The sequence below is a fragment of the Melopsittacus undulatus genome, chromosome Z, assembly GCF_012275295.1.
Source record: "Melopsittacus undulatus isolate bMelUnd1 chromosome Z, bMelUnd1.mat.Z, whole genome shotgun sequence".
Taxonomy (NCBI): domain Eukaryota; kingdom Metazoa; phylum Chordata; class Aves; order Psittaciformes; family Psittaculidae; genus Melopsittacus; species Melopsittacus undulatus.
The window spans coordinates 14183233-14199072 of NC_047557.1; the positions used below are offsets into that span (position 1 = coordinate 14183233).

The 15840-nt window shown below is 36.8% G+C and overlaps 1 protein-coding gene across 1 annotated transcript in view; it reads right to left on the minus strand.

Moving 5' to 3' along the window:
• Nucleotides 1–69: 69 nt before the first annotated feature.
• RICTOR (RPTOR independent companion of MTOR complex 2) overlaps nucleotides 70–15840 on the minus strand; it is an 83386-nt gene continuing 67615 nt past the window's right edge. The window contains exons 31-38 of the mRNA XM_031051491.2: nucleotides 14622–15651; nucleotides 10950–11127; nucleotides 9629–9713; nucleotides 8683–8916; nucleotides 7071–7133; nucleotides 6472–6595; nucleotides 5029–5167; nucleotides 70–4862 (exon numbers count right to left, since the gene is read on the minus strand). Of these exons, the coding sequence (XP_030907351.1) occupies nucleotides 4788–4862; nucleotides 5029–5167; nucleotides 6472–6595; nucleotides 7071–7133; nucleotides 8683–8916; nucleotides 9629–9713; nucleotides 10950–11127; nucleotides 14622–15651 (1928 nt within the window). The 3' untranslated portion in view covers nucleotides 70–4787. The remainder of the gene's footprint in view (nucleotides 4863–5028; nucleotides 5168–6471; nucleotides 6596–7070; nucleotides 7134–8682; nucleotides 8917–9628; nucleotides 9714–10949; nucleotides 11128–14621; nucleotides 15652–15840) is intronic.

The window sequence follows — 15840 nt, forward strand, 5'->3', positions numbered from 1 at the left end:
TAAAAATTTAAATAGAATTCCAATCCATTTCTAGTGCGGAGAGGTACACATGAGACCAGAACAGTTGTATGAAGTTTAAGTACATTTTATTAACAATGCATCCCTTTGATAAGACTACGCTTCAGAAGGCTTTTAATGCCCATTGACATGAACTGTACACACTATAAAAGAAAAAAACCCAAAAACCAGAAAAAAAAAAAAACAGAAAAAAAAAGAAAATCAAGGTGGGCAATACCATTCGGGACAAGCCTCTGTTTAAATTATACACAGCTCAATGCAATATTCTTACGGAAAATATATAAATACTTCTTCTTTCTATGTTACAGGTATACAATATAAATCAGATTTCAATGTCTGTTCAGTGACCTACAAACACTAGAACCCCCAAATATGTAGCAGCTTATTACTAAATAAGAAAACACCACACGGGGTAGGGAGAATAAAGTCTTGAGATATTCTTTGATCCCCTTTTTCCTCAGAAGGATTAATTTAGACAATCTCTTGTAATGCAGTTTTAGGGATGCTGACAGCCCAATACTGGAACAATTTTTCAATTAAATCTACAAAGTGTCTGCCTTTTCCCCCCTAAGACATTGCATCTTGTGCTGGAACACCCTATTCAATGACAAAATGGTATCTTACACTTTTTGGCATAAATTACATTTCTCAAATAAAATAGTGTGTTTTACAAAGCAACTCAAGCAAAATGTGCAATTTCTGCATGCTGTGGCATTGCTGTCCATTTACATTACAAAAATAGTCAAAAGAATAGCCACATTCTTTACTGAACATAGAAATCTGTTGAAAACAAAACTATCCAGGGAACCAGAACTAGGAGCTAAGCAAAATGCAAGGAGATGTGGGAGGCTTCTAGTGAAATACAAGCATGTTTTCTATCATGTTCCCAAAGGTCTTTTTATAGTTCTCAGATTCTACTCTCACCTAGTATACCCTTAATAAGAACATGGTAATAGAAGTTACCTTAAAAAAGAAGGTACGGGACCTGCCTTGAGCTGGCTCCAGTGGAACTCTGTGCAATAGGATGTGTGTGTAACCCTACCAGGGGATGAGCACAGATCTCAAGAGATGCTCCCAAGCCTGGCAAAAATTCTTCCACTGGGAGTGCTCAGCTTGAGCTCACATTTAGAAGGTAACAACCAGCTTCCTGCAGACCAAAAAGCCAAATACCAACTCTGGGACACAGGATAAAAAGGAGCAACAGCTGGCTTCATCTCTCACTTAGCTTTGATTACAGCTTATTTCTTGAACAGCTACTTCTCTCTTCAGGCACACAGTAAAGGTGCTACAGGTTTTTTTCAGTTTCACTGCAATCATAACTATCCTTCAAGACCACTACACACACATTTAAAAATAAAATGATAAAAAGACAATCAGGATTCTCACTGCTTCCTTTCCAAATGTTTATAAGGGCAGATCACCTCAGTGTGCCAATCCACTGTGCTCTTAAAGTACCGAAGAGTTTAGCATTTTATTGTGTCTTGTGAATAAACAAGAACAAATCCCAAGGAGAGCACATTTAGGGTACCTATGTCAGGTCAAAGTACACCCAGATGAGGAAAAGCAATTGTTGGAAGCATATTATACCAGGGGCCAAACACGCAAACAAGTTTCCTCCAGCTCCAAGTGATGCCCAGGAGAGCTGGGAGCTCTCCACATCTCTGAATTTCAGACAGCTGAAAACGTCACTCTCCAAAAGGTCACTTGCAGCACCCAGCTCCATCCTCCTCCCCACTGCACTCATGGAGAGAAATAGGCCCTTGGGGAGGGTAGCTGGGAGACCTTTAGTTAGCTGTCTGGCCTTTGAAAGGGCTCTCCCTTTGCACTGACTGCAAAAGCAGACTGAAGAAAACCAGCCCCTAACATAGTAGAGACAGCTTCTCCTTCCCATAAAGCTTTCACCTCAGAGCTGAACATTTTGTGTTAGCATAATTAATCATTTGGGAGTTTCCTTTGCCACAGCAACCAAACTGTATTTGTATATAGTGCAAGTGAAGGTTATATACTTCACCATTTATTCAAGCATTTACATCAGCAATTGTTTGGCTTGGAAAAATCACAAACCAGGTGGTCTGTCAGCTTCCCTTGCAAACCTTTTCAAGAGAAGTGGAAGGACTATTAGGGTTAATATAAGCACAACTGTTATTACTACTATTTTCTTAAGTTTTATCATGAAGGAAATAAAACCCCAATATAACAACTTTGAAAGGGATATGTGAAAAGTAAAATCTATAGAATTGGAAATTCACAGTTTATAACTAAGCCAAATACAAGATTCCTTCAATTATAGCATCCCTTCATTTGCCAATTAAAATGAAACACGAATGTGAGCTTACTGTAAATAAGTAAATTCATTCTGGAAATGTTGTATATTATGTACAGTACAGACTTCCCAACCTCTATGTGTACTTGTTGAAATCTACTGACACTCATACATTTTCAGGGAAAAAAATTAATCATGTTTTACATCTGATTCTGCAGCCATAATTTTTACATCAGGTTTCTGTTGTCATGGATCCCCACACAAGCGAGTACTTCAGAAGAGGTAAGCATTTCAGAGAGTCTTTCAAAAGCATATTAACACCACTTTTGCTTACCTTTTTATAATCAGAGGCCTTTGTATAGTGCTTCTTATGTTAAGTGCTACAGGTTAAACTGGAAACAAATGAACAAAGGTGTTCGTTTTTTTTTAAATGCAGGTGATAAAACTTGTTTATTTTGCTTTAACTGCAGAAAAATAACATGGAGTTGTTCAGTGTAACCCCATCTAGTTATTAAAACAAATCTCTCATATTCTAGCCTAACTGAGGTAGTGTTTGAAACTACGGTATATGATATGCCAGCCCCATTTTTGGGAAAACTACATGATTTCCTTTGGAGTTTATACCACTATTTGGTCTACTGTGATTGACATTTTGGTTTTACAGAAGCATTTATTTCTTATGAGCAGAAGTCCAATAGTTACCGGATATTTTCAGAGCATTTCAAACATGCCTTAACACACCAATGTGTTATTTGTGTCACCAACCATGGAAGAGTTAAATCAGTTTCTTTTTGCTCCTTCTTTCAGTGGGAAGTCATGAAAAGATAATCTTAGGAACTAAATTTAACTGTGAGCAGCAATTTACAATCTGCTTTACCAGAATGTGATGGTATGCAATGCACACAAAAACTCAGTGAAGTGATAGCTACAAAGCAGTGCTTATGTGTCTTGTTTTACTGTTCACAGGACTATCTATTGAAATCTCCAGTAGCATAGCTAGGAAGAACAGAGTTGTGAGCATCAGGATAAATTCCACGTATCTTCACTTAAGTATTAATCTGACAATTATAAAAAATGGTAAAAGTGAATGGAAAAAATACGTTCTACTTAGTACAGTCCAGCTGAGTTATTCCTATATCAAAATCAAAGGGTAATCCCTTCTATTACAGGCATTCTAACAAAGGTGGCCATGCTACTGTATATACACATTTGCATATATTTATATTACCTTCGTATAAAGGCTTCTGAATCTCTAGATCCATAATAAAAGTGTAAAATTGACAGGGATTTCTACTACTTTTTTTTTTTACAACTTGCACTCATTAATTTAGAAACCTCACCAGCAACAAGATAGAGGCAACTATTTCAGTCATCAACAGTCACTGTCTCATTTAACTTTTGCAACAAGTCCTAAATACCAGTATAAAATTATTAAGTACTGCTGCTCAAAAATTTGGTACTTAAGGCTTTTCACTACAATTATTAGTACTGTCTGATGCTTGATCACTCATCCATTGAAAATCCAAATAAATCTTTGTTTTTATAAAAGGCTGTTTCCACGGAACTTTGAAAACACTCATATTATGTCTTCTCACAAAAGCAGCAATGATTAAATGTCTTCAAGTTTACTTTATACAATATTCATTTATCTGATACAAATCATGCTTTTAAAGGATTTTGGTTAAGAGTAAGACCAACATTCGTACTATATGAGCATGAATGTAGAAACTGCAAACACATGCATATCATTCAGGGAGAACAATCTGATTTCAGCATTTTAAGTTTAAACGATTTGTTATTTTTAAAAATCAAACTGTAGTGAAAGTCCTTAACTGGTTCAGATAAGATACATATATGTAAATGTCATGAAATTGGAGAGACTGCTAATAAAATGACTTAGAACTATAGCAATATTAAAATAACTTAAAGGAAACCTCAGTGTCACTGAGGCTTTTCTTTTTGTCTGAAGTTACAAACCTCCAAGTAGTGTTATAAACAGTACAAAAACAAACAGAGAAAGGCTAACACTAACATTAATCCCCTAGTCTCCAAGATTACAGCACAGATCCCCATTGCTGGCAACGGAACGCACCCTTATATCTCTCTCTGATTCCTGGTATCCAGCATTTAAAAAGCAAGGCATCATTCTACTTCTCTGGAACAGAATTGAAAGTCAATCAAAAAAAAGATGTCTCTGCATGTTGTCATATTTGTTTGTTTGTTTTTTCCAATGAAATGAAAACTTGTGGAGGTGTTCAGTGCTTGGCTCTTGCATATACTGATAATTACTATTATTAAAACTATGGTAATGTTTAATAAATCCCCAAAGGGCTCAAAAGACTTGGACAGTAATTCGTTGAGGAAGAAAGTTTTCAGTTCAGTCTTCAGGTACCAGCAGCTTCTGGAATGGTCTAGCAGATGATACTTGAAGCCTTTTATCCAGTCAGTCAGAGGCTATCTGAGGATTTCAGAAAGTCTATATGCAATGCTCTGCATGAGACAGAGGTCAGGATTCAGTTGATGTATCGATCACTGGAGGCTTTGTTGGTGTTGCTAAAATAGCCTCTGCTTCCTCATGCATCTAGAAGACAAAAGAAGTATTCATGTTGTTAGTGATTTTTGCTAAATACGTATCATAAAATGGGTTTCTTTAAGATATATCTGAAAGCATCTATTATTCACAATATGAAACCTGCACACAACTGATGCAATTTGGTGCATTCAACACATCTGAAGACTTCACTTACTTGTAAGAACTGTACATCTTGAAATAGTTCCTGAATGAACCTTCTAGATGGAAGCCGAAATGTACAATGTGCTAACAAGTAGGATACCTCAGAGTAAAGGCATATGTCATCAAACGCTTGGGGATACTTCTCCTTAATTCTGAAAAACAAATCAAACCAAACAAAAAAAAAAAAAAACAACAAAACCAAACCAAACAAAAAAAAAAATCCCACAAACAGAAAAACAAAGCTTTGTTAAATCTCAAGCAGATTTCCATCATATTTAAAAAAAAACAACAAAAAACATTCAATTAGATCTTGATTGTTATCATTAAAGTAGGACTCTTCATTACTAAGTAATATGAATTCCAGGTCTGACAAAAGCAAGAACATAAGGGCAGCATGACTTTGTACAAAACTGAAAGAAATTTGTATTAGTGAGATGAAACAGAATATACGACTTTTAAAGTTGTAGGGAATTGCTGTACACCTGGGGATCACCTACCCTTAAAATAAAAAACGTAGAAAGACAACAGTATATTAAAGAATTGGCACCCACATGTACAGCAGTAATAAGAGAAACCTGAAAAAGCTAACTTAATGACCTGTAAGCATTGTTAAAACTAAATGAGAATTTCTTCATTTTCTTGTAGCAGTCATATGCCAATTTCCCATGTCACTATCCTGGGAACCAACAGATTTTATGATATTTGGTACCTGGATTTATATTCCAGTATTTTATCACCTTTTTTTTTCCCCCCTATAAATTAATTTCAGTAGTTGCATTCTTGCTCAAAGCAAACTCGTGTTTCTCAAGAAGTTACTTTCAGTTTGTTATTCTCTTTATCTATGTTTTTTTGCAAAATAACAAAAAAGAATTACTGGTTTATTTGGTTTGTTTTTTTTAGGGTTTGTTTGGTTTTGTTTGGTTTTTTTTTTATAAGGTGTGTGATACACAGGTTTACTCTCACTTGTTTATATGGACAGGCGAGGCTCGAAATAGTAGGTGACAAGGTGCATGGGAAGCTGCATATCCAATGTTGCATGCGGGAGGACCAGCGCATGGGTAGCTCGAGATTTCTTTGGAGATGACAGTGCTGGTCGGACACTTCCTCATTGCCTAAGCACCCTTTCCTACCAGATTTGCATATTGGTCATAGTGCTTGTAGTAAGCGTGGTTAAAGCCCTTCCCAAATCTTCGCTTGTGAAGCCAAGTCATAAATCAATCAAAGAAATATCACTATAGTTGAACTACCGATTTTAGAAAGACTGGGAAAGAGTAAGAAATCAAAGACAGAGCAAAACCACTAAAAGAACAATTCTTTGTTTACCCTTTATGTTATATTCAATCATATCTGCTTACAATTTTTTGAGGAGTAAGAAATAAGATCTCTAGGACAGTGATTAACATTGAGAGCATACATACAACAAATTGCTAAAACATCTGAAATTTATTGAACTTACGTCAGCAGTCCAGTTTCGTGGCCCTTAGTTCCTACTGAACTACTCAAATTGATGACTAAACGTAAGACTTCCTTCCGCAGAAGTATTCTGCACACTGGTGTATCATCTGGGATTGATTTTACTCCTGGAAAAACAAATTAAACAGAATAATCTTTGTGCTGATCTTATGCCAAGTAAATCTGTTTTAGGATTCCATAAACATACACATGCACTTATATATGCATTATGAACTTCTAATAAATACTTCATTTGAAAGTAAAACTTAAAAAAAATATCTATTTTCAGGAATTAACATAGAAAGATTTCAATAAGGTAAAACTACCATTTCATAAATGGAAAAGCCTGTCTCTACCCCTGAACCATGCTGCAAACTGAGTGATTATCTGCTCTATCATGCTGCAGAAGTTAGCAAGCAGCTACTTGCTATAACATTACAATAATTCAAAACATAAAACATCAGCCTGAAAAGAGGAATGTCTCTCTCTTTACAGAAATTCAGAGCTGTTTAATAACCTGCAGAAATGTTGTATGGCAAAAGCAATACCTAAAAAATACTTTTAGAATTAGTCTGTAATAAACAAAAAGGCTTTCAAACTTACCTAGCATAAGTTCTGTACTCTTGGTGCTGCTAGCTGAACCATGGGATACTGCATCACTACAGCCTGAAATTCCAGAAAATTTGGAGGAATGCACATCTAAGTGATTGTGTATGGTCTGCCCACACCAGTCAGTATATGGAATGTCTGAAAAATCTGACATAAACATGAGGTTGTATCTTTGTTATTCACAGTTTTCCTCACTTCAAATGCTTTTCTTATTTTCCAACAATGATAAGCATTCAAGACACTGATGCACCAAGTATTGTGCATATAAACCATCTGGAAACTAGATGCTGGATTTCAAACAAATCATACTCAAAATATCTATAAATCACTGGTTTTGAATCTCAAAATAGTCAAAACCAATAAGCTCTTTTAGACACTAACAGAAGCCTAAAAAGTGTCACTACACATAGAGCTCTTATTGATATATCTGTAATCTGTTTTAAGTAACATAATAAAGATGCTTTTGCATATGCATATTTTTTTTCTGTTCATAAAATTAACACAGGTGTTGTAGAAAGTTGACTACAACAAGAATATGTGATAAGTAAGATTCTTCTGTGAGGTTTCACTATCCACAGCCTTTGTTATTTTTTATTTAAATAAATAAATATAATATCCAAACTTCTAATTGTTGCACAGTTAACAACCACAAAAAAACATAGGTCTGAAAGGACTCCTGCAGATCACCTAGCTCAACCTCTTGCTCAAAGAAGGTTGAAGGTCTTACTCACCTCAAAATGAGGTGATGTTACACTGCAAGGAGGTTCCTTCCCCTTATGTTCAACTGGAATTTCTACTCCTACAGCATATGTTCCTGCCCTCCTGTCCTTTGGCTGCATGCCTGACAAGAGCCTAGCTCTGCCATACCTCTAATCCCTTCACTACTTGAAGACTATAGCTGGGATTTTATTTGCAGTCCCTTCTTGATATTGAACTCAAGCTCCAACTCTGCTTTCTGGGTGATTTCTCACATTGTCCCCCTTTTTTGACAGTACTCTTTATGTGCTACTAGCTCATGTGCAACACTATTGTAAAACTATGATTATTCCTACTAGGTATCTATTACTGGATTGTGTTTCTATTAGAAATTGCAAATAGTCACATAACTTCAAGCTCTGCAGAGGAGGTTAGGAAAAAATATGCTGAATCTGATCTGAATCTCAAAATATAAAGATGACTAAATCCCAGAAATTACAGCTCAACTTCAAAAGACTCCTTAGATTTCCTTTATTTTTGTTTTGTGGTACAGACTTTCTCTCAAGTCAGACTTTTCATAAGCTTGACAGCAAGCACCAGTTTCCAGGACACAGAGTTTAAATACTAAATAAGGTTTCAAATTTTATATTTTGATAAACTCTTAGAAATACTGGAAAAAAAAAAATAAATCATGCAGGCACCTAGTCATACTAACACTACTAGAAATCAAAAAGCTAGAAATGACCACAGAAATACCACTGCTTCCACAGTGAGCTTACTATGGAGTATTAATTTCAAGGTCAATAGTCAGTAAGAAAAAGAAACCCTCACAGATTAATACATTTTGAAGATGAACAAAATCCACTGTTTTCCTTCAGTTTTACCACATTTCCCCACAAGGAACACTAACCTGTACGACCATATGAAGAGTTCACTTTACTGCTGGGCTGATAACCCAGTATTTGAACACAGACACAGTAAAGGCAGTTCTCATCTGTGTGCTCCTGCAGCCCCGTATCCTCTGTACCTTCTAAAAACTGGGAGGCATCTGAACGGCTGGTATTCATTATTTCTGTGAGACTGATCTGCTGCCGGAGCATCTGAAAAGGGCTTTTGACAACATCACTTGTACCTGATGGAAGACCTGTAGATAAGCAATTAGACATTAGAAAAAAAAACCCAACAAACCCAGCAACCATTATTTCAATTAAATTTCCCCTTTTAAGCCTGGAGAGGGTATGTGTGGGTAAAGATTAGAAACTTTTGAGTGGTTAAGCTCCCAAGATTGTTAGCATTTGGGAAACAGGTACTACATTTTAATCTCAGCTTATCACATGTAAGGAACCATGGCAAAGGACATAATCCAACCTCCAAAAACACATACTGTACATACTTACTGTAAGATGTGTCGTAAGTCCTGAATTATGTCAGCATTAGTAATACCCACGTAACACTAATACATTACCGATTTTCACAGTTTCAAACAAGATTAGTACAATATAATAACGTTTAAACAACACACGCACCAATGGACACAGAAACACAGTTAAAAAATCCCGTAACTTAGTGTCTGTAGTAGGATGAACCTAGACTCAACAATGCAGAAACAAGATGAAGACACATTAGTAACATGCTCTTCCCTAAATGGAAATACTACCAAGTGTAATTTTGAACAATTTTGAAACTTAGCAAGCTACAGAAACACGTTTACTGGAAAATCAGCTTTATATATTGCATCAACAACACACAAGAAAAAAAAATGTCAGTAACATATGTCTATTTGCGTGTTCAAAGTGCTTGTAGAACAGTTCCAGTTAACTAGGAGACAAGACAACAGCAAAGGAAAAAAGCAGTACCTCCTGCATCAGGTGCAAAGACCTTAGCCCCATGATCATCAAATGGAGGTGTGGTTTTCTTCTGGAAATATGGAGTTTCCTTTACCTGGAATATTCAAGTGAAAATTAAAATTAGCACAGATGATAGCCGTACATAAAGGAAGAATAGATTTTATGATGAAATAAAATCTTGTCCATTTCTTACTTCAGGAAAAAGATTTGATCAGAGAGGTTAAGAATGGGCTCATGAGCACTAAAGGAAAGCCCATGAGAAAAACATACATTTGTGAATGAATATTTATTAAGCAAGGCTAACAAACAGTAAATGTTAAAACAGTGGTGACAGGCTGCAAGGAAACCTGTGACTCAGAAGTGGATACTAATGATCTGTCCATGATCACTCTACACCACTGGAGATATCAGGAGGGCAGTGCAAAACCACACAGTACACCTAAAATGTTGCTAATAAGATGTAGTATTGTCAAGACATAACTCTGCAAAAAGACTTGAGAGAAAGAAACAATGCAACATAAATATGCCAAAATGCAAAGGAGAATAGAAAAAGTAGCTATTTCATCAAAGGAGAATACAAGCAGGTATGATGGACAGTCTTGACTTTGCTCTAGTTTTACTAAATTTTGAGGTTACTAAGAAACTACTTGGGTTTGAAAGACAAAGGCTAAGTAAACTAAAGATAAGGAAGCCCACTGATTTACCTTTGACACAGACAACGCTATGCTTTTGATAACTAACAGTATATTAAACCCTGTGATGCATCAATTTGAGATGGGAATGCATTTTAACCATGCAGAAAGATGGCAATTGGTAAGACATTTAAAATAATCTGTGTTAACTTAAATATATGCATATATATATATATATATATATATACATGAGGTTAAGTAAAGATGATATAATTTACTATGACTACATATGTTCTCATCAAACTAGTATCATCATGGTAGCAGGAAGTTTACTGTGGGATAATGTATATCACCATTGACCAATGAACGTTTCAATTAGTTGGTTAAAGAGGTGCTAACAAATGTCCACAGACTATGTGGATTTCAGTACAAAAGCCAATGTCAACTAAAGATCTTATGACATTATTTATGCTACCATTGTTTAACACTCTCCAACCCTGTCTGTGTTATTTGCCCAATACAAACAATTTTCTGTAAACTGGGTTAAAAATTCTTGTTCTCCAAAATGCATTCCTTGTAAGTACCACATCCATTTTCCCCCATTTCTCTAGATCTAATCTATTCTGATGAAAATGCAACAGTTAACTACCTTTCAGCATGAAAATGTAAATAACCCCACTAAATTATCACATACATACCTGAAATATTTCATTGATATCCACTGGGAGAGCAAGGCCAATGTAATCATCAGAACTACCATATGTAGCATTAGAAACCATCGAGCGAACAGAAGAGGAACGCTGAAGGGTGTTTTGGTTAATAGGACTTAACAGATCTTCTTTATCTAATGAAGCGTAACTGAGAGCTTTCATGAACCTGCAACATTGAAATAACAACTCACAATCCAGGTACATTTCTCATTCTGGCACATTAGAAGTTAGAAGGACTGCTGACACAATGACTATTCTCACCTTCCCACTGCAGAAACCAGAGCTTGCTACTCTGACAAATTACAGCTATAGGCTCATTGCTGTTTTTCTGTCTTGTACTGTACTGCATAGTCCGCCAGTTCCTCAGATAAATACTTTTTCTTCTAAAGTCCTAGGACAAGGACTTGCAAAATAACAGGATGAAACTTTTGCTTGACATGCTGCCAACCCTCTGAAACCACAAATCTTCTCCAACTTCTTAGGCTTCAAAGATTTACAGCCCAGACACAGTCAGTAAACACCGAAACTGCTAACTGCCATATTCTGAAATGTACCTATACACTGAGTCTATCTCCCCTCGATACTCAGAAACTCCAAGCTGAGCAGGCACATCCTGCAAATGCAAAGCTTGAGCTTGCTACAGAACCAGCAATGCAAGCAAGGAACTTTTTTTCCTGTACTCAAAGCTGCCACCCATTAGGTCACCTGAGCATAGAGGAAGAAGTGGCTCAAGGTGAATGTGCAAAGGACAAACCTGAACCTGCGCAGTGAGCAGAGCTGACTGTGAAAAGCAGCCCTCAGAACAAAGAAAGAAATAGGTTAGGAAAACAGGATGAAAGAGAGGAGGCTGGAGTCCTCAGTGCTGATCAGAGTCCTGATGATGGACATTTCTCATTGAGCCATCTGCCATCACTTCTTGTTAAAAATAAAACCAGCAAATGTTTTCTTCCAATCAAACTATGTAGATGGTCTATATTCACTGGGTTAAGGTTTCCTAGTAAAGAGACACACCTCAAGAACAGTAAATTTTAATTATTTACTGTAAATTATTAAACACTGGGAGCTAAAGTACAGTAAGCATTTGATTTCTTGACTTTCCACTTTAGAAATAATTTTCTTTAGAAATAATTTTCTATTACCTTTTGGTTTAGATGGGCAATTAAAATGTATTCTTATCCCTAAGAGGTTAACTGATTCATACTGAGATAAAAGTTACATGATAATGTACGGTTCAAGAGATTATGCAATTAGAATGCACAGAGCACCAGTTAATACGGTATCAATAGTTTTCTTGCTACTAAGCAATTCTGACCAATGCTAATGACAGAAGAAGTGGACTTATTATATAAAAATCAAGCCATACTTCAAAAAGACAGGAGGAAATGGCTTCAAGTTGGAGCAGAGAAGGCCTAGATTAGGTATTAGGAAAAATTTCTCCATAGAAAGGGTTGTCAAGCATTGGAACAGGCTGCCCAGGGAAGTGGTGGAGTCACCATCCCTGGAGGTATTTAAATGTCATGTAGATGTTTACTTAGGGACATTGTTTAGCAATGGACCTGGCAGTCTTAGATTTATGGCTGGATCTGAGGATCTTAAGGGTCTATGATACTGAAATTATCCCTAAAATTACCAATTACATTAGTTATTTCATAATAAAACATTCTACAATTACTCTCAGCATAAAGATAGAAGCATTAATCCTAAAATTTGTCCCTGCTTTTCCTGGAAAAGTTAACAGATATATCATTAGTAGTGATAAAACACTGGTAAGATTTTATGAAGGCATGCCAGCAGATGGTAGGGTGAGAGCCACGATCAGGATTCATGATACACACATCAAAATTTTAGTTGGTCTTTAAAGACAAAGGTAGGAAATTTAGCCTCACAAAATAAATTATGCAAAGAACAACTAGAAACATAATAAAAACCCCCAATTTACAGCTGCTACCTGCTATGACACGCAATTTTCTCAATGAAGTATGAATCAAATTTTTCTGAAGACTGACAAAAAAAATAGGCTTGGCAGAGAAAAAGGACATAATATTCCCTTCCAATTTATTACTTTTAACAGCAGAGAGGGACAACATTTAGCTGGAAGTAGTAACATACTCTGACATGAAAAGAACCATAACTATTCAGTGCAGACACGCAGCTGTAACCAGTACATGTAACACAGGTACTAGCCAATCAATTATCTAAGTTACCAAAACAATTGGACAATCTCTTCTAATATGTATCTCCACAATTTTTTCTTCTCTGAGATATGAGCATGCCAGCTGTTTCAGTTCAACGTTAAAACAGGTCAGCTCAAATCCCTGAGCCTACCCAATGATAAGAGATCATGAACAGCTGAACACCAGGAATACTGTTGGTATTACATTGCATGCAGTCTCAGGATGAAAGACCACTGCAGGAAGGCTGCTTTGCATATCAAAGGCATGACTGCAAGGAATGGTACAACATTACTACAGCCACAATAGAACCCGTACTACCACTGAAATGACACCAATTTGTTCATGCATTAGCACAGGAAGCCAGTGACAAAAGCAAGAAAATGCACTTCTGATTTCCAGGATAATGCAGCTTAACTACTGAATCATCTTTAATTTAATCAGCACACTCAGTCTAGTTCTAATTGACCCAAGGGAAAAATACTTATCTTTTATAACATCTATGCAGAATCATGTGAAAACATCAACAAAGGAATGTTGCTCTTAACCAAGACAAAAATGCATAGCAATAAACAGGTGCTTATATACACTCAGCTGGATATGTGAAGTGCAGTTCAGGGACTTGCTGTTCTGTGCAGTAAGCAGATGACTTATGTACTGATAGCTTTTCCCTCTTCTCTCACCTGAGATGATGTTTACCTAACAGTTCAGATATAAAGCATCTTTTCCCCCTCAACAGCAGTTTGAAAATTCAATGCAAAGGAAATGAAAAATCTGGTAGAAGAATTTTAGAGAAAGCTGCTAAGCACTGACTGCAGTTGCTGGGAACAGTGTCAATGTCATGAGCTAGGTAGCTTATGTAACTCTCCAATTAGTCTTCAGAACATCTAGTATTACTCAAAAATAAAGAGGTGACACTGACATCTAAAAATAAACGCTATGAGTAAAATCTTTGCTTTATTGTAGCTAAGAAGCCAAACTGACATTCCTGTCAGTGGTACCAGTATCTCATCACTCGCCTCAGCGTCACAGTGAACACACATATAGCATACTGGCAGGAGGCCATGTCCTAAAACCTCACTTAATGGCATTGAGAAAATTCTCACCTGCAATATGGCTCATGCAGTGTAGTCAAAGCTATTTTGTGTGATTGCAACTTCAGTAATGTTAGCAGTATGAGTGCATTTAGATATTAAAAAATTAAACAGGAAGCCAATGTAAAGGAAACACTTTGCCATTAACAGAACTGAAAGGGCTGAGCACAGCTGTGAAACCCAGGCTTCTCTGACGGCACTTACTGAGTTGAGAATTCTCATTCTATCATTCTCCTAGTATCAATACAGCTTCCAGTGAAGCTATGAATCATCCTGCAACAACCGTCACTTTTAGGTGAAGTTGGAAAAAAAAAACCCCAAGGTACTAGAAAGACACTTTTCCCATTTAATTGCCCTTACACCTCTGAAGTAAGGAGCACATTATAATCTCTTACCGGCTTGGGGTTAGCCGAGAATCCAGGCTGCCAGACTTCATGGTAATAGTGTCAGTAAACAGCACGTCCTTTGCTGGAGATGCCAGGGCTTCTGAGTGAGACAGTGAAGGATGCATCCGCTGCTGTTGCAAGCGCTTTAGTGTAGCATAGCCAAAGGCATCTCGAGAACTTGTGTAGCTAAAATTATAGTCAGCAAGACTTTTTATTGTAGCAAGAGAAGGAGCTTTAAGAGACTGGGCTCTTCGAGGAAGTGTATGAGAAGAGCCTGGTGGCACCAGAGATACGGAGTTGGACTTTGAGAGAGGCAGGTGGTTAGACTGTGGTGTTGAACAGAGACTTGGTTTAACTGTTTTTGTGCTTACCACAGTACTCAAACTTCCACAGTCAGTATCTACATTTGCAGTGTCCACACCTACAGTCTCCCTTGACGGGCTAGAGCTCATGGAGCTTATGCCACTTGTTGTGGTATCTGTATTAAAACTTAAGCTACGACTCTTGAAATGTGTTTGTGTAGTACCATCTCCTATTAGCTTTTCTCTGCTTGTGTTTTCACGGTGAATTTCATTTCCAAGACCTTTTGGCAGCTTCAGATCATTTTCTCCAATACTTGGGGTACTATCAGTATCTTCCATGTGCTTACTTCCAACAAAAGAAGTTTCTAATCGTAAAGTCTGGATTTTAGGAACTCTGAAAACAGGGTTTAATTCTTCCCCAGCAGGAAACTCTATGCTACCAGAAGGTTCTGTTACTGTACGATTTCGCCTCAGGACTGATTTACTGTCAGAGGATGCCAGCTTTCCTGCTTTTGGATCACTGCTACTTCTGTGTTTTTTATTAGGGAGAGTAAGAGAGTTTAGAATGCGGTTTTTCACAAGCCTACTAGAAGAAAAAAAAGGAAAGGGACTACGGTCTTTGTCCTTTGAAGGTCCAGGTCTGTCATAAAATATTTGTTCTGCATCTTCAGTAATATCTAGGAAGAATGTGCTAGTGGAAGTACTACCAAAACGGTCATCCTCCATGATGAACATACCTGAAATTATATGAGACTTTGTCACTGGAAGTGGACATGTCTTTGCAACTATGCTGTAAAAAAGTAAGCAATTCTACAATATCTACAGTGGGAGACTGACTTACTGCTATTTTTATTTAACATTTTGTTAACTCAGTGTGAAGCACCTATGCTGAGGAGTACCTGAGCTGAAGATCTCACTGCTTCAAA